Below are 19,016 nucleotides of genomic sequence, written 5' to 3'. Positions count from 1 at the left end.
GCAAGTTTGGAAATCCTGTTAGCCCGTGGCTAATCCAGTTACCAGACCTGACCTGACTTTCTGCTGTCGCCTTTCTGAGTCCTGCAGTGACTCCCTGAGTCTTGCAGTCTCTCCTGGCTCCTAAGATTCAGTTTTCCAGTTAGGACCCTCCTCTTCCTTGAAGGTCTGTCTCCTTTTTCAATCTCCTACCCAAGCCCTCCACTTCACCAGCTATGGAAAAGATCAGGACAAATAAATGATGTTCTCTCCAAAGTTCCTGTCTGTGCTAAGGGCCATGTAAATGTGCATTGGAGGCAGTTGTCTTTTCTGGAGAGCTTGCAATCTAAAGCAAAAACAAATAAAAGAACCAGGATCAGGGAAACTAAGGCACAGAGAAATTGTCAGGTCACAAAAGAAGCCGGTAGCTGAGCCAGGAACTGACTCAAGACTTCTACTCCAGTTCGGTTCCTTCTCTATAAATCCGTTTTCCCTGTCAAGCATGAGGATTGTCAGCCAATATTAACAGGCTTCTGCCTCCGGCATCAACAGGCTGTAGTTTTATTCACAGGTGACCAATCCTGCCTCACATTTTATTATTGTGTCTCATTAATCAATTAAATTCTGGATCTTTTGAAGAATTTCTCATGAAATTATGCAAAAGGCAAGGATTTTTTGTGGGTGATTATCTTTTATTGGACCACCTGCATAGCTGGAAGAGCTTTAGATGGCTTTTGAGTACAAGGAACCCTTCTTCAGGTTATGAAATGACTTATATAAAATGATACCACCTGTCTGCTTCTAAAGGAAGAGAAGTAGATCTGCATGCCCAGGCGTGACACTTGTGTGTATAGTGTGTACAGTTAGTTCTGAACCTGTGCTTGTTGGCAGCTTAGACATTGATTGCATCTGATTTCCTTAAGAGCCCAGTCTGGTATACTAACTCTATTTGAGTTATGATTTCAAGAGGACTACTCATAGCCTATGCATGCTTCTCTATATTAGAAAAGTTATCAGAACCTAAATAAACACATAAATGATTTGTGCTGCTGTTGGCACATGGAATTATTTTCAGCCAGGTAGTATTTTTAAATAAGAAATGCTTTACATTATAATCATGGTGGTGGTGGTGGCAGCACAAAAGTTTGTTAATTATTTATTTTGACCCTGTTTCACTAAAGTCTCCATAAACTTCTAATCAAAGGATAGATGCTTATAATGGACTGTCTGCCCAAGCAATAAGAAACTTTGCCTTATGTAATTGTATGCACAAATTGGGCACATCATTATGGCATGTGTATTTTGTGCATTCAGGGACATGCCAATTTTATTTTAAAGCCAAACACCATACAGTTTTCCAAAGACAAATTGTTCATTGTTGTAGATTGTACATTAACCAGATATTGAAGTTTACACTGAAAGGATGAAGCCCCCCCCCTTCTTTCCTCTGGTACATGGATGCACTTTCATGTAAAAAAAATGGACATTTCTTCCACATATCTTAAAACTGAATGGTGCCCATTACATTTTGGAGTAATCATATCTAGCATACAGTGAAATCTTTACTTCTTCAGATGAAGAGAAACATCCGTTTTTTGTCACAAGAAACTGCCAACTCTGGTATGTATTTTAGCAGTGTTTGGTTCATATCCAAAAAATTTCCATTTCGCCATGATACTTTGTAACCCCCCTCCTTGGCCCATAGTCCAACATCATGCTTCTGTGAGTTCGAGAATTACATAAGAAATATTTATGGTCAGATGTGTTAAATATACAGGTAGTCCTCAGATTTACGACACAATTGGTTACTGAAAACCATGTCTTAAGTCGAAACATTGTAACTCGGAACCAATTTGCTCATAAGAAACAATGTTATAAAGAGGGATTAGTTCCTGAACCAAGGCCCGATACCCTATTTTCACTAAAAATACCCCAGCATTTTGTACTCGATCAATTATAGATGAGTAATATAGCTACAATAATGTATTTATATTGTAAATAGCAATCATATTGATTTGGAAGGACTTCTTTGAGGTGACTTTGCTGGACTTTTTGAAAGGCTCTTGGCTGGAGTCTTCTCAGGAGTCTTGGCTGCAGGTTTTTCTGGAGTCTTGTCTGCTTTCTTAAAGGAAGTGTCCAAGGAAGTTTGGACAGATGTTCTCCAGGTAGGCGAGCGACACAGCGAACTTGTTCGCTGGCGTGGCATCACATCAGATCAAGTGTTATAAATTCGAAACTGAGGTCATAAGGTTGAAATAGGGTGTCAATTTATAAACGTAACAGTGAAATGTTGTAACTCAAAACATTGTAAGTTGAGGATTGCCTGTAATACGCTTGTTTAAGGAGGTACTAGGGTTCAAACACAGTAGATGCATAAAAGTGTGCTATTTGATATTTATTGATTTAATAACTCAAAGCCCTTTTGCTGTATCTTAAGTTTTATTTGCAAAACCACATTTGCTAGACTGTATTTTAGGCCTGTGCAAAGCGGCTAGTATTCATTTTGGATTCAGATTCGGCTGATTCAGGGGACAGTGATTCGATTCGGTGATTTGAATTGCTGTCCCAGTTCGATTCGGCAAGGCCAGGCCCATCCCCCGCCCCTCTCCCAGCCCAGGCCACTCAGGCTCCCAGCACTTGGGGGGAAAAAAACCCCAGCTCACCGGGTGCTGCCAGGCGGGGGGCGATCCCTGCTGCCCCGCACTGCCCCACGCTGCGTTGGGGGCTCTGCATGAGCCCTGGAACCCTCCCCCCCTCCCACCCCCTCCCTCATGGGTGCCTGGTATGGGTCAGCTCAGCCCTTTAAGAAAAAAAAAAAACCTAAAGAAACCCCGGGACTCACCGCTCATATCAGTGGGGAGCTCTGCAGGAGCCTCCAAAGCCCCAAGGCTGCACCAGGAGCAGAGAGTCCCAGAGCTTTTCTCGGCTTTTTTTTTTTTCTTAGAGGGCCAGAGCCCCGGCAGGCGGGGCAGCCGGGGGAATGGGGTAGGGGTCAAGGGGGCTCATGCAGAGCCCCCCATGTAGCGTGGGGCAGTGGGGATCGCCCCCCGCCAGGCAGCACCCGGTGAATACTGGAGCTTTTTTTTAAAGTACTATGCTAGGGTGGGCAGGGACAGCCATGGGGGGTTGGGGGAGTGGGCGGGGGTCTGGGGGAGCAGTGGGGCTGGCAGGGGTCTCCCCATGGTTTTCTCCCCCCTCCCCCACACCTCCTCCCCTGCCCCTAGTACTTACCAGGTTGGAGTGGCTGCAGCTCCCTGCTGCAGCCACTGGGGGCTGCCTGAATCATCAAAGCCCTCTGAATCTTTGCCGAAGATTCAGAGAGCTTTGAATCAATTCGGACCTTTAAATTGGTTCCCTGATTCTATTCAGATTAGGAGATTCGGCCACCGAATCAGGCCGAATCTCCTCCGAATCGAATCACCACCCGAAGCTTCACACAGCCCTACTGTATTTACAGTCTGACTCATGATATTACCATATTTATTTGCGTACCACACATGCACAGTTTCCCCAAAAAATAGCCTTCCAAAATTGGAGTACATGTCTTAATCAGGGAAACTGCCCTGAATAGAAGCATGGAGGTGCTGTAAAATGACTGATGCTTCTTTTTCTTCTCCTCTACCAGCTGCATGGAAGGAGTGGCAGAGGGAGTCCACCTGGGGCAGGTCTGGGGGTACAGTGGTACAGTCACACTCCTTTTTTATTCCTGTTCCACCTCAAGTTTAAAAACAACTGCCCTGCAGGACCAGTGGTATTTCTATTCATGCAGGCCTGAGAGAGTTAGTTGACTTCATGGCTAGTTATAATCTACCTGAATTCCTGCTAATCTCTTTGCTCAGCAGATGTTAATGACCCACTCCCTCTCTTAACATTCTTGATGTTCTGGTAATCAAACTATCCTTTCTTTGGCAATTTGGCTGTTAGCTATTCCTGGTCTTCCTTCTATTTCACAGCCCTACTCTTTCAAAATCCCAGAACTGCTTCTGGAATCTAGTCTTCAGCAGCAGCTACAGTTTCAGCTTTTGGCTGAACTGCCAAGAGCTGGCAACAGTTCAGCTGTGAAAGGTTTAGAACTGTAACTTTTTCCTAAGGAGGAACGGGAGAGTGATTGAACTGAAGATTAGGCTCTGTCCCTGCTCTTTGTAGCCATAACTCTACAAAAAAACCCTTTTTCTTCATTCTGCCTTCTCAAAAACAAGGTTTGTAGCTTATTTAGGGTTGTGTGATATGCAAGACAATAATGTAATCAGATGATGTACATGTATGCTTTAGTGCGAGTGTCATCTTAATGATCTTTTTATCTTAAATTTCTGTCCAGAGTCTTTTCTCTGCCAGTCTCTCAGTGTAAATTTCATCATTAGCATTGCAGTCAGAGAAACCCATTGATTTTAAGTTACACTTTTACAGGTGTAAGACAGTAAATAGTTTTCATGGTCTCACCCTGATGCAGTGTTTCTTTGCTGCCTTGCACTCAAAATGTTCTACCAGATTGTTAAATAACATAAAGAACCATTAAAAAGGATAAGAGTAAATACTTTTCCTTCACATGTTCATGTAGAAATTTGAGTGTTTGAATTCTGTTATAGTTGTGTTATGTTTTTAACAGGAAAATACATGAGTCTGGGCAAGACAGGAAGCATACACCAATCTACTGGACGGTCGTTCCACCTACAGTTAGACCAGAAGCAACAGACTGTGCAATGGATGTTAATGAAGAAACTTGGCATGGGGAGTCGGTTACTGGATTGCAAAAAGGTGCTGGGAGCAAAGCAGCTATGGGCACTGAAGAAGAACCTGGCAGCTCCTATAATGCAGAAGTAGACTGCAGCAATGAAGGGAAAGAAAAGATAGACAAATATGGGGAAGATGAAGCAAATGGGGAAGAAGGAAATGAAGATGATGATGAAGATGAAGAAGAAACAAGTGTGAAGGGAGAAGACGCAGGTTGTTCTGAACTAGAGGACAGTAAAGATAATGAGTATGTCTGTAATGATGATGGTGGTGTTGATGATGATGATGACGACGACGACTACTCTAATAGTAATGAAGGTGAAGAGAATGATTCAGATGAAGACTTGAAAATAAAGAAGGCTAAAAAAGGCAGGGTAGGAAAGAAGTCTGCCTATGTTATAACATGTGATAAATGTGCTGAGCAGTTTGTTTCTCGGAAAAAATATGTGGATCACTGCAAAGAAGTCCATCAATCCTTGCCTGGCAAAGTCTATCAGTGCGATATCTGTAGCAAGTCATTTGCTAGCTACAACAGCTGGAAAGAGCACAGAGCCTGTGTCCACACTGAAGAAAGGCAGTTTGCTTGCACCCTCTGCGATGCTACCTTTAAAAGAAAAAGAGATGTGAGGACACATTACATGCGGAAACATGAAGGCAGAGTCAAGCGCCCTCTCTGTTCTGTCTGCGGGAAGATCTTGAGCTCACGAACAGCGCTGATGTTTCACATGCGGACACACACAGGGGAGAAACCATACGAATGCAGCGTTTGTCATAACAAGTTTGCTCAGCCCTCCCAGCTTAAAATCCATACCAGGTCAGCCTCCAGAAACATTTTCCCCTTATTCTGCATGCTTAGCCTTCTACAGCATGCCTTCCCATTCCCCTCCCACTCCCTATCAGTACTCTGCACTAGTCACCCAATAGGAAGGCTGGAATTTAGCATAATCATCTGGACTGGATTGTCCAATTCCATTGTGGCTGAGGACTGCATGTGGTGTCAGTATGTGGCCCTGGGGCCACACACCACACTGGCCATATGCTGCAGAGGTGGGCCCCCAGGATCCACCACCACTATCACCATATGGGTAGCACCGCTGGCACCTGGCCCCCTGGAACCTTCTTCCCTGCTGTGCAGCCTGCCCCATGAGGCCAGCACAAGCGGCACATGGCATGGGTGGCACATAGCTCCCTCTTGCACAGGCAGTGCCAGTGGCATGTTCCAACTCCCTCTTTCCCCCTCACCCGACCCTTCCCTGCCACTCAGCGTAGGGAGAGATGGCTGAGGGGTCCGTGGGCCATATGCTAACCACTTGTGGGCCACCAACTGGATAGCCCTGGTCTCAACTATTGATCAGTCTCAAGGGTTAGTTATTTTGTTTAATGAAAAGTTTCTGGTATGTTTCTAGGTCATTAAGTCATTCTTGGGAAGAACTAAGGCTTACCCATACACTGATGTGAAAGAAAATGTTTGAAATACAAATTACAGTAAGATTAAGGGGCAGAGTCTCATCTGATATAAAGAGCATAGAGAAGATGGCCATACTGGTTGAGACATTTGTCTAGGACTTCAGAGACCTGCCTTGCTACAGGCTTCCTGCATGGCCTTGGGCAAGTCATGTAGTGACTCTGTGACCCTATAGACTGAGGACAAATAGCTCTTCCCTTCCATGCAGGGGTCTCTGTGAGGATAAGTACATACAAAAAAGTATATGGTGGTCAGGTTCTACAGTGACAAATCTCTGAGATATTTAGATAGGAAGTGCATTAGCTCTATTTTGATGGATACCAGATTAAGATCTGACCCTCAATCAGAAGCAATGCCAGCAAAGCTAGGGGGTTGTTTTGCATAGCAGCTTCTTCTTGAGCTGCAACATTTTGACTGACATCCCCATACTGCACATGATTGGACATATGGACATATGTCCATATGTGGACATATGTCCACACATATGGACATATGTCCATAAGTGACCATATGTCCCACATTTGCCATGACAGTGCTGTAAAACACATGTCTTGTGTGCCACATCAGTTTGGTCAAATAAATGCATTGGTCTCATTTTCACTGGGACACCCAGGACTGTTATTTAAAATGAGACCATTTCACTCCCCCCTCTTCTCGTCTCTGGCCCACCCTGGATTTTCCATACTAACACACGCCCAATCTCCAGCATGCCCAGCTCAAACTGGAGCCCAGAGTCAGCTAAGCATGCTAGAAAATGGGGTATTCTGTTTTGAAACTAGGGAAATATTTTCATCCTGGGGACTGATGGCCCAGATGTCTGAATAGCTAATGTCTTAGCCAGTTTAAACCCAGATCCTCAACATAACATTTTTTGAAGCCCAGCTTGCGTGACTTTTCTTCCTGTCCTCTCCCTTTTAAATATGGGAATGTTGTCCTGAATTAAGGACCACAGACCAGACCCTCAGCTGACAAAAGCAGCTGAGAATGAGGCCCAAGGTACATAGCAGCAGCCTTGAGGGATCTGCCGCAAGATGGAGGACTGAAGACACTTCTATGTTCCCTCCACCAATTTTTCTTTTTAAATACAATCCATCTTTCACTGTTTGAACCATGAGTGATAGCCTTCAAAGGAAAGGAAGATGGTACTCTTTCTAGGTCTAAGCAGAGGAGGAGTAGCACTGTTAATAGGAACCAAGATCACTAATATTAAAGTGTTTTAGTAGTGATGGAGTGATGTAGTAACCATGATGTTCCAGGAATTACGTGAGAGGCAGGGACTTATGTGGGTGATCCCAACTGCATGTTTGGGATAGACTTAAACAAGCATTCAAATGCGATGCATACTTCATCAAATCTTTTCATTCCCAAACTGCACATCCCACAAACAGCATCAAGTCTCCAATGAAGACTGCTTCACATTTGAAATCTTGTCTAAGTCTATCTCAACTATGCAGTTGGTTAAATAAAAGATAATCATACACACAAATCCTTGCCTTTCTCATAATACTGAAGTGGAATTTTTGAAGGGTCAGTATTGTGACTGAACTCAACAGGCCACATCATCTATAGCATTGATGTCCACAGCTCTGCTAGCTTACAGAACTTTTCCAAGTTTATATCACCTAGGGGCCTGGCCTAGAGTACCTGTCAGACTTCAGGGGATGAGGACCAAAAATATGGTGACTCTGCAGCAGTAGTATTTGTATGTAAACGTATATGAGCTGTATGAATGATCACCTGCACTAACTAGTATTCTTTCTTCTCTATCCTTGTTCACCCTGCTGGAATGGGCAAGATGCCCTTTGATTTAATATAACTTTGGCTTTATCCATTTCCTGATGGACTGGATCAAGCGTATACATATAGACACCCGCAGAGTTTACCAGTCTTGGGATTATCATGAGGAGTAGGGTATGGACTTCAGCCCTTGGTCTGTCCAGCAACCAGAACTGAACAGTATGTATAATCATTTGAACAGGTTGCTGTTCCTTTTGGCCGTAAAGTTTTTTCAGCTAGTTCTGCTATTGAAGGAACTGGGAGGGAAGAAAAAGAAACAGCCAGAGGAATTCTTTACATATCTTGGCTTCCTTGAAGCTAGTAGAAGAGTCAGATCTCTAGCTGGCATGACTCAACAGAGCTCCTTCAGGTCAGTGGAGTTATGCTGACCTACTTAGCTGAGAGCCTTAATTTCTGGATACAAATCACTGCCCCCGCCAAGCACTTTCTCACTTCCGCTGTGTTCTTTTTGCAGGAAAATCCAAGCATCAGATAGGTCATTCATTGCAACCCAAATTTGAGAGAATCTGTCTGGATCTTCCTGTACCTTTCCTGTAATGTGTGTGCATGAAAACATTTCTTTGCTGAGCTGAACTCACTTATGCTGTCACATCCACGAAAAAAAATTGAAGTAAACTGTGCATAATATGCAAAGCACAGGCACTGAATTTCAGATGAAATGGTGTTTCAAAACCCCACTGTATAAATGTTTTCTCAATAATTGTGTGTGAATGTGTGTGTGTTTGCTGCATATAGGTCCCATACAGGAGAAAAGCCATACGTATGTGAAGACTGTGGAGCTTGTTTTGTTGATAAAGGCAAACTAAATAGCCACAAGAGGACGCATACAGGTAGGCATTAAATCCTACAGACCAGGCTTATAAAGGGAGTTGCATTTCCCTGTACCATCAACCCACATAGAAATCAACTGAAACTCTTGGCTGCAAATCATGACAGTGGGAGGGAGTGGGGCAGAAAGAGCACCATAGTTTCTGTAACTCATAGGGGAGGCTTAGACAATGAGAACCATAGAAGTACCTGAATAAACAGGTATTAGAAAGGCAGGTCTGGGGTGCAAAACAGCAAAATAGGAGGTGGGGATAGAAGTGGATGCAGAATTTGTCTGCATAGAAATAACAACTAAGGGAAAGTGAAGGGATAAGGTCATGATATAGAGCAAGGGTTGGCAACCTATGGCCCACAGGCCAGATTTAGCCCCAGGAGCCTTTTGATCCAGCTTGCCAACATGGGGCTTCAGAGGCATTGGGTGATGGGAGGTTTCGGCAGCTGTTGCCTTCTCCATGCTGGTGCAGGGAGAAGAGGCAGCAGCACATGCAGAGAGAAGTAGCAGGTACCTTCCCTGTACTGGCAGTGAGTGCTTCCCCATGTCAGCGCAGAGAAAAGAGGGGAGCCAAAGTATTAAGATAATCCAAGATAAGGGAAGGATCAGTTGTGTTGAAGTCAGCAGCAGGAAAACTGTGGACCCTGAGACTTGGCCTGAAAGGTCTGTGGAAGATGTTAATTTACTTGTGCAATTGGGATTTGATGAATTTTATGCCAGATCTCCAAAACTGCACAACCTGGCATGCCTCGCATCCTTTCCTTTTTTGTTTTTTTAATTCCACATGCACTGGGTCCACAATATGGAGCACAAGTAGCTAAGTGCTCCTGGCTCACCAGCTGTCCCTTTCCTGGGTGCCCCAGGAACTTAAAAACTGAACGCCACATTTTAAAGATCTGGAGTGCTGTAACCCTGACATCGAGAAGTCAGTCTTCAATGTTGGGCTCACAACACCCCTACCTCCATCTGCCTCCAAAGATTGGGGGGGGGGGGGGACTCCCAGGTCCAGGATCTAGAGCTGCCCTATACTGGATCAGCAATCATCTCGATGTCCAGACCTGACGGGACAGCCTCAACATGCTACACATTCATTTTAAGCCAGGATAGAAACAAGCTACAAAAATACAATGCAGAACATCTTTGTGGCTCATTTGCTACATTATCTTGCCATGAATTGGCTTTAATGTGTAGCACCATTACTCTCTATGGTGCAATTAACATGTCAGTTGTGCCATATATTTAACGTCTATCAGGACCCAGACAGGTTACAGATGTCAGTATGAAGAGAATTCAGAATGCCTTTGCCTTTTTCTAGGAGAGCGTCAGTTTAAGTGTGATGTATGTGGGAAACATTTTGCCACCAATGAATACTTGAAGTGCCACAAGCGATGCCATATGGGAGCCAAGCCATACAAGTGCAATGTTTGTGGGAAGACATTTGGATTGAGAGCCTCGTTAGCCCAACACGTTAATGTCCATGCAGGTAACGTAGCAAAAAAGCCATGGCTTTTGCAGGACGAGCAAATATTGGTGGAAGCTGGGATCAGAAGTAATATGCCAGCGGGCTGTTAAACTTTATTCAGCAATTGCTAAGTCATCTAAAAATAGGGAAAAGAGTGATGCAGAGAGAGAATCCACTCTCAGTATTTTAGAAATAGCAAACACACTGGAGTTGTCTGTTGAATTCAATGTACAGAAGAGAAATGCTTTAAACCAAATGTATCAGAAGTGAATTTGATGCACTGTTTGGGACTTCCCTGTAAAAGATTCTGCTCCAACAAACACTCATGCACCTGCTCTTCAGCTGGCTAACTTGCAAAGCCTGTTTAAATTAGCTGGCAGCCCTAGGCATGTGTCCAAATGCCACTTCTCCATGGGCATCACTGGGGCAGGGACAGTACTGTATTTACTTGATTCTAAGATAGCTTTCCCCCATAGGGAAAAAAGCCCCTCGTCTTAGAATTGAATACGAGGGTGATGGTGGGGGCCAGGGGCTACTGTGCCTCAGGGCCTTATCTGCAGCTCTCCTTGCTGCCTCTGCACCTTGCCATCTCTCCTCTGCAGCCGGTGTTCGCGACCTGCCCCCTCCACCCCTCTCGCCCCCACCCCCCATTATCCTTGCTCCACATTGGCAGAATCTGTCCCCATTCTAGCTTGGGGGACTGAACAGCCCAGCCCTGTAGCAGGGTCCAGCCCAGCCCTGTAGCAGCAGCATGCAGTCCACATGGCTGCTACGTGGCTGCTACAGGGCCAGACGGGCTGTGATCAGTGCCCCAAGCTAGAACAGGGATGGAGCCTGCCAGTGCAGAACAAAGGTAAGGTGCGAGGAGCAGGGAACAGAGGCTGAGGAGTGGGAGCAGAGGTAGAAGGGGAAAGGGGAGGCTGCAGGGAGGCAGAGGTGGCCAGGAGGCAGATGCAAGCATGGAGCAAGCTGCTTGACCTCCCTACACCACTGGCTCCCTGGCAGTGGTGGGGAGGATAAATTAAAGAAGACCAGCTCGTGCTGATCAGGCACGTTCAGGCAAGTAGCTACTTCCTTGAATATAAAATTTCCTATTCCCTTTGCAGACTCAGACAGAGAGCACTGCATCAGTTACACTTGGGTCATATTTTCAAACTTTTCTTCACAACCACTGAGCCTAGAAAAGTTCACCACTAAATTGAGGGAACTACTGTCCTAGGCACCTGCCTGCAGGTACATGCTTGAGTCTGGCTTTGTTCACATGAACATAGTAGAACTAAGATTCATATCCAAGTGATTTGCATCCTGCTTAATTCACAGTAGGTTACTAAATTAAGGACAAACTGCTCAGCCATTTTTGTGGCATTCAGTTCAAAAAGTACTACCTCTCCACTTGGCTGGAACTCATCTTTTATGCTGCCCAGATGAAGTGGTACCTCTAAAATAAAAGCCAGAGCAACCAGCTGTAGCACCTCAGCAGTTTCATATGTCACACACACAACTCTTTATACTGCTGGATACTTCCAAACCTTCATCTTTGCAGGGGGTTAGGAACTGAAACCTGTGAAATATCTGGGTTCTGCAGTCATCCCTTGGCACCACTTACCAGTACATGAATAAAGTTAAGCATGTGCTTTTGTGTCCGTAAGGATCACAGCTGAAAGAACTGGTCTTCAAAGTTTGTGATTTTTCATTTGTTTTCAGAGACTCGTCCCTATTTCTGTGAACAGTGTGGAAAAACATTTACTCAGCAAGGAGCTCTCAGGCGCCACCAGCGGATTCACACTGGAGAAAAACCATACAAATGTAGAGCTTGCGAGAGAACCTTTACAGACATGTCCACCTTGAGGAGACACGTATCGGTATGTTGCTGCTTTGCTACCTTTGCAGCAAGAGAAGTGTGGTTCTGAGGTTTAATTAGAAGTTAAAGAGGGCTTGAGGGAATACAGTTCTACAACTGAAATCATTTTTTAGCTTGGATATGTAAAAATAGACTATTTTAAAAGGTAGGTGGACTTATTACTATGGAGTATGTGCTAGCTAAACTGATATAACTGTTTTGTCTATCTACTCCTATATGCAGAAGGAAGCTGAATGAAACAGATTCACAGTGACAGCAATTTAGCTTCACCTACACAAGTATAGAGCAAATGGACAAAACAATTATATTGTGTCAGTGAGACATACGGTCAGCCTGGATAATTTAAAGCAGCATACAGAGCTGTCCCTGGTGGGGTGCAAATCGGGGCAACCACCCTGGGCCCTGCACTTTGGGGGGTCCCATGGATAGTGTTGTACAGGCCCCGAGGGCACCACCACTCTGCACAGCTACCACATGCCGGCTTTGCACTCTGGCTGCTCACCACCGCCCACTCTGCACAGGCCCCATGCAGGCTGATATGCCCCAGGCCCCGCACACCCCTAGGGTTGGCTTTGCCAGCATAATTGTTTTCTCCAACCATCAGGTTTTTAACGTGTATTTCTGAAGTGATAGTTTAAGGAAGAGAAGTGCCAAGCAACAAATGCTATACAACAAACCAGTTCCCAGTACTGACAATCAAACCAGTGATTTTTAAATGATGTTGGTTACTTTAAAAGCAAACATTGAACTTAAAGGAAAGAAAGCACTTGCGAGAGCTCTTGTGTTTCCTTGTTAGTGTGTTATAAAGGACAATTCCAGTATATGTAATCTGTTTAATCACAGTTGCCCTGGAAAGTGGGTGAACCCTTACACTGCAGATATAGGAAATAGCATGGTGCTTCCCAGCATCTTGGAGGTCCCAGCATATTGTCAGAGTGTTTGATAGTATATGAAGCTCAAAGTGATAAATTAGACTACTGAACAAGAGCTCTAGGGATGACATTTGTGTTTTTGCAGTATTCTCTTTGCGAGAGAATCAGATTTTTCTCAAGTGTCCATTTTTAGGTCTAGCATTCACCTGCATTCTGCTAACATCATATCCTGGCAAGGGGCCCAGACCACTAGAGTCTGGGTAAAACAGATTCATTGTTTTGAAGCCCAGCTAATGCTTGATCAGTAGTTGCCATTGCAGCATTGGAGTATCAAAATAAACTATAATCACATTTGAATTTGTTTTTGTTTCATCAAGTAAATCCTCAGGTGTTTTACATGACTGTTCAGAAATTTTTCCTTTCAGCCACAGTGTTTTGTTTTTTCTTCTTAGGTTCATGACCGGAATGCCCACTGGAGGAGTTTCTTAATAGATCTTACTAGCAAAAAAGACCATAATTGGTCCAAAATAGAAACCTTATCAGAGGTCCGCAGGGGGGAAGAGTCAGCACCAGAAGTCTGGTCAGTTGACCAAGGTACACTTTACAAACCAGAAATCAATAGCATGAAGAAAGCTGAACATATGCCATCTAGCATTAACAACACTCAAGAAGCTGATCATTCCAATTTATACTTGTAATTACTGTAACCAGAAAACTGTAAAATGTCTTCATACAATGTAGCTGCTCCATTTTTTTAAACTATGGAAGATATGGTCTCTTCTTTTTACAGGTCATATAATACATTGTAGTCAGAGAAGGATTCATATTCTTAACAGTAGTCTTTATACCCTTTAGGTTTTAGAACTGTATACAGTTTTATTTTTTAAAATCTTGAATATATCACCCAGTAAAATGCTCATTTATGAAAATATACATATGTATGTGTGTGTATGTATGTGTATACACACATATACATACATAGTGTTCTATAAACTGTTGTATGCCTTTATAATAAAGATACTATGATTAGAACACCTCATATAAAATGATCATCGATGCTGGAGCTATTTGATTTGTATGTATTTTATCGTAGAATTTTAGCTTTCTTGATAAATGCAGAATCGTTAAAATATTTGCTGTGAAATATTATAAACCAACTGGGACACAGCTGTTTAATGATTGAAAAAAGCCTGTGGTATATGTACGCTGCTTCACAGCTTTATTCATTTCATTCTGTCTTGAGTCTGTGATTTTTGCATTTGTCTTCTAGGCATAATTTCCTTGTGTGCTTAAAGTAAAATTCTAAAATGCTTGTTTTTAAAAAGTGAGGGGTAAGCACACAGGTCCATTTGGATAATAAATAAGAAGAACTTGTGAATTATTGGCTCAGTTTGCTAATTCAAATTTTGATTTCACAACCCTGAATTAAAGGGAATGATCTTTTACCTGGATAGTAGGTCAGTTAGTCTTCTGAAAACTTGATTCACAATTCTCAGTGACTTTTATAGTTGTAGGTGCTAAGCATATCTTGAAATCTTGCCTTAAGATTACATTCTTTTTATTATTCAAAAAAAATTCCCCTCCATATACTTGTTATGATTTATAAGATTTTTATACACCAAATTTAGAACCGCTAGAGCTGTATTTCCCTGATCAGATGTAATAATCTACACAATATGAAAGGTCCAGTCTCCCAACAATAGCAGGATGGTCGCCTTGGATGAAATAGCTAGTGTTTCCTAAAGAATGCTTTCTAAATAAAATTGTACCCAATAAATCAGGACACTGAGAGCCCAGGATTTCAACTGCAGTTAAGTGGGGGTAGGAAGTGCTCAGCACCTCTTGGGAAAAGTCAGGCTATTTTTCTTTAGATGCTGAAATCATGGGTTATGTAAGTAGTCAATTAGGGAATGAATTAGAGTGTATTTTTGTTAAGTTGTTTCTAATGTGCTGTCTCATTTGATGTAGAAGTTGGAAGACTTGTAGTGTATGAAAGAGATGATTATAGAAAGAAAAAAAGTCTTGTTATTCAGGCAGTTGCTTGTCATGCTGGATTATTTTCCTGTCTCTTCCATGGAGTTCCCATTTAAAGTAAGGCAGGTTTTTTACCTGTGCTTTTACAGGTGGTCATGAACTCTGTTCTTCCTGATGGGAGACTTAAGACACTGAATTCTGATTTGTAGAAGTGCTGATAACTTGCTGCTTCAACTGAAGTCAGCATGACTTCCAACAAATAAAATGCTAAGGTCTCTGGAAAAAATTAAGCCATAGGAATTTTAATCAAATTAGTGTATAGTTTTGATGAGTAGATTGCTGCCTCCAAGTTTTCTCATCTATAAAAGGCCATTACATTATTGGGTAATGTTTGTGAAGCACTGAAAATTGTGAGGGATGAGTATCAGAGGAGCCCATGTAAAGATCAGTAATTCTGCATTCAGAGCAGAATTTGAGTGGTTTGCAGCATGTAAATCCTGGGATCACACATTGAACAGTGAAAATCAATCTAAATATTGCATAGCATTGCCCATGCTGAGCATCACATGCGAGCAAAACAATAGTATGTAATTGTGTGATTAAAGGCAGCGTCATGATACACACAAATAAAGAAGCAAATTGAATGTTGTACAGTTATATATAACCAAACTTCTCACACTTTATTTTGCAGCCTTGATAATGTTCTTTCCCACAACTTTCTGTGTGCAAGAGGGAGGGAAGTTTGACTGACAACCAGATTCAGACTGACCTGGTTCTCCATCTGTGTAACATGACCACTCTTCGAGGGTCCACTTAACTGTTGTGCTGACTGTACCTGACCAATAGAAAGCAGGACAGAGTTGTACCTTAGACTAGCTAAACTAGAGTTGCTCAACCTTTGGTTTGCAGGCCAGATCTGTCCCCTGTCAGCCTTGTCATCTAAACTACAAAGGTTCCCATGATTCTGGGAACCAAAATTTGGTGGTGGAGGAGTGGTAGTACTGAATGCACCTCCCCTGCCGCCAAACTTCCAAACCTGTGGGGAGCCCCAGAGGCTGCACAGCATGCTCAGTCAGCATGCAGAGGTGGCCCAGAGCCTGATCTGGACACATGGGGGCTGGCTGAAGATGGCACAGGGCCTAATCCTGCAGTGTGAAGGCAAGCAGGGCAGCATGGAACCTCAGTCTGGCAGTATGGGACCAAGCGAGGCAGCATGTAGCCATGATCCAAGGGTACAGAGCTGAAGGAGGGAATGCAGGGCCAATCCTGGTGAGCAGAGTTAAATCTAGCCTACAGATCAGCTCCATGCCACTCATCCAGACCACAACACCAACATTTGAGCTGTCCTGTTTTCTCTTTTCCGTATGCCATCAGATATCAACTTCCAAATCTACAAGCCGTTGCCTGGTATCATGGCTCAATGTGTAGATTCCTTCTTCCTTGTCTGGGCATTTGTAAAGATTACACATTTTGATTAAGTGCTGTGCTGTCTGTTGGACACTGCAGTCACACAGGGGGCTGTCCACAAGGTTCATCTTGTGAAGCGGTGTTTTGAAATGATCGTATCCCAATCTCAGTCTGTTCAGCTAGACCCACACTTCTCTGTCAAGGTCTGGCCCAATGGGGACTCATTCCATGTTGGTATAAAACTCTGGTCTAACCTTTGCTAGCAGTTGGCCTGATCCTGTGCTGCCCATATGTTTGTTTTCCCCCTGCTCTAAACCATTACCATTACTACTTGAGGCAGCCCTTGATAAATGCCAGCTCTTCACTTTTGCTCTTTTCTGGGCTTGGGAAACAGCAGAGCTGTTCTGCAGCAGGATCTCAGCCAGACTGGAGAGGCCAGCAGTGTTTTGATACTGGGGATCCTTACACAGAAGGTCTGGGTTTATCCCATGCATATCACCCTTCAAAAGCCCTGGGGGCAGGGCCAGGGTGCTGGTAGCCCCAGCTGAGAATCACTGCACACCTTCAGAGAGGCACAAACTTTTTGTAAGCAAAAGCTTTCTGCCTGCCTGAGGCACTGGGAGATGTTAGCACTTCTGTCCACCAGATAATGTTAAGCAGTGGTCTCTAACCTTTAAGTAGGAGATCACCTTTGGCATTTTAAAGCAACCCAAGAACTACCATGTGCTGCCACCACATCCTCCCACCCCCGCCCAGCAGGTAAGTCTGTGGGGAGGGAAGGGGGGACAGGTCAAGGCAAAGGGAGAAAAAATGATTTGGGGGTGCACCTGCCTCCCCAGCAGGTAAGTCCCACCCAGCTGGGGCCCCACTCAACTTACCCCCGGTTCTGCCTCTGTGGCACTGACCCTCACCACAGGGGCCTCCATCTATCCCCCACCTCTTCCTTCCCCTACAGACTGACCTGCTGGGCTGGGGCACGCATGTGCGTACATGCAGGCACTCAGCCCCCACCCCAGTCTCGGATCTACCGGTGGATCAAGACCCCCGATTGGTGACCGCTGGTGTTAAGGGATCATTAAAGCACAATTAACCCTTAAATGGACATGACATATGAAAACATCAGTTCAACTAAAGTCTGACTTTATGGATACAACAAATGTTATCTTAGCAGTTTCTATATAGAGAGAAAAACACGTGGTACAATGATCTCACCCAATCCCAGAAGTTACTTTGTTCAACAGAAAAGGTAGTCAATCAGTTCCTGAAAGCAAAGGGTGCATCATTGGCTGGGACAGTCCAGACAGGTGTTGAAGGCTGTATTTATGCTGACACACACTTAACTTTCCTGCTGCCCGCCTTTATGCTTTTCTTCAGCTTCACTCCCCTGATGACTCTGCTTCTGGATTGGTTTCCATATTTTATCCTGTCAGCATATTCTTTTGTTCAACGGACCCATCACAAACACACCTCTTAATTTGAACTGTCTTTTTCTGGTGTCCCAATCTGTGCATTGTCCATTGGTTTTCTCTTATCCCTTTCATTAACATGCCCAATCATTTCATCCCTCTGATTCACCGGTTAGTGCCAATTTCAGTTAATTTGAGCTGGTAACAAGGCTATTACTATGTTAGGTTAGAAAAACTTCTCACAGTGATAGGAAAGGAAAGAAACACTATGTGAGCAAAACTGAAGTCCATAAGCTGCCTGCAAGAGGGTATAAGGTGCCTGCAAGAACAACTCAAGGTCAGTTGATAATACAGGCACAAACAAAATAAAAAAATCAAATACTAAGGCTATACAAAACTTAAGCAATGGTAAAATGAGGCTAAGTATAAAAGAAAATAAATACTATAATTCACCACTCAAGCAGATGCAATTAAAACATAAATGTGACAAGCTACCCTAACAGAGAGGGGCACCCCATCCTTCCCTGAAAGCCCAGCGACCTGCAGCTTGCCACAGCCTGTGCCTCTCCAGCATTGCCAGGTCTTAAATATGAAATTATAATATTGGAAGCTCAAAATTATCCTATTTGCTGAAAACCTATCCCCCACTGAAAAAATATGCAAATAAGTCTTTTGCTTGCTTACTTTATATTGGTCACTGGAAGTGAATAAATGAGAACTGGGTCATAAAAATTGATGCATTTCTTTATTTTGAGGCCAGCTGTCTTAATGAGTACTGACAGCAAACTCAAATGTTGGTTACGGCTCTCTGAGAGGGACTTGGGTTTTGTATGTGCTGCATCAATGAGCTACCTCAAAAACAATCACACATTTTGCAGACAAGGTTCTTTGGGTAAATCTGATATCTTTTATTAGACCAACTCAAATCGTTGGAAAAATTCTTCTTAGCAAGCTTTCGGGCCCTTACATTTTAAACAATACGTACATTTTGAACACTTTTACTATTATTATTGTACATTTCAAACACTCATTTCGAAAATTTTATTTTGAAAATACATATGTTTTGAACACTTTTACTGTTATTGATCGTGCATCCCACAAGGGTTGAAATGATCGTACAAAATATTGCCAGGTGTACCGTAATTATTATTTTGTAGTACAAATACGATAATTACGGTACACCGGGCAACGCTGGGCCTCTGAGGCACTCATCCTCCAAGGGGCAGCCCTGCTCCGCCCTCACTT

The 19,016-nt window shown here is 43.5% G+C and overlaps 1 protein-coding gene across 2 annotated transcripts in view; it reads left to right on the top strand.

Annotated features, from left to right (window-relative positions):
- The window catches only part of GZF2 (GDNF inducible zinc finger protein 2), a 39,590-nt gene extending 25,228 nt beyond the window's left edge, over nucleotides 1-14,362 (top strand). For both annotated transcript variants that reach the window (XM_006278821.4, XM_019491023.2), the window contains 5 exons: nucleotides 4,583-5,521; nucleotides 8,705-8,799; nucleotides 10,105-10,272; nucleotides 11,956-12,113; nucleotides 13,437-14,362. In XM_006278821.4, the coding sequence (XP_006278883.2) occupies nucleotides 4,583-5,521; nucleotides 8,705-8,799; nucleotides 10,105-10,272; nucleotides 11,956-12,113; nucleotides 13,437-13,682 (1,606 nt within the window). In that variant the 3' untranslated portion in view covers nucleotides 13,683-14,362. The remainder of the gene's footprint in view (nucleotides 1-4,582; nucleotides 5,522-8,704; nucleotides 8,800-10,104; nucleotides 10,273-11,955; nucleotides 12,114-13,436) is intronic.
- Nucleotides 14,363-19,016: the final 4,654 nt, after the last annotated feature.

The sequence above is a fragment of the Alligator mississippiensis genome, chromosome 1, assembly GCF_030867095.1.
Source record: "Alligator mississippiensis isolate rAllMis1 chromosome 1, rAllMis1, whole genome shotgun sequence".
Taxonomy (NCBI): Eukaryota; Metazoa; Chordata; order Crocodylia; family Alligatoridae; genus Alligator; species Alligator mississippiensis.
The sequence above is the reverse complement of the archived record's forward strand: the minus strand, read 5'-3'. Positions and strand labels throughout refer to the sequence as shown.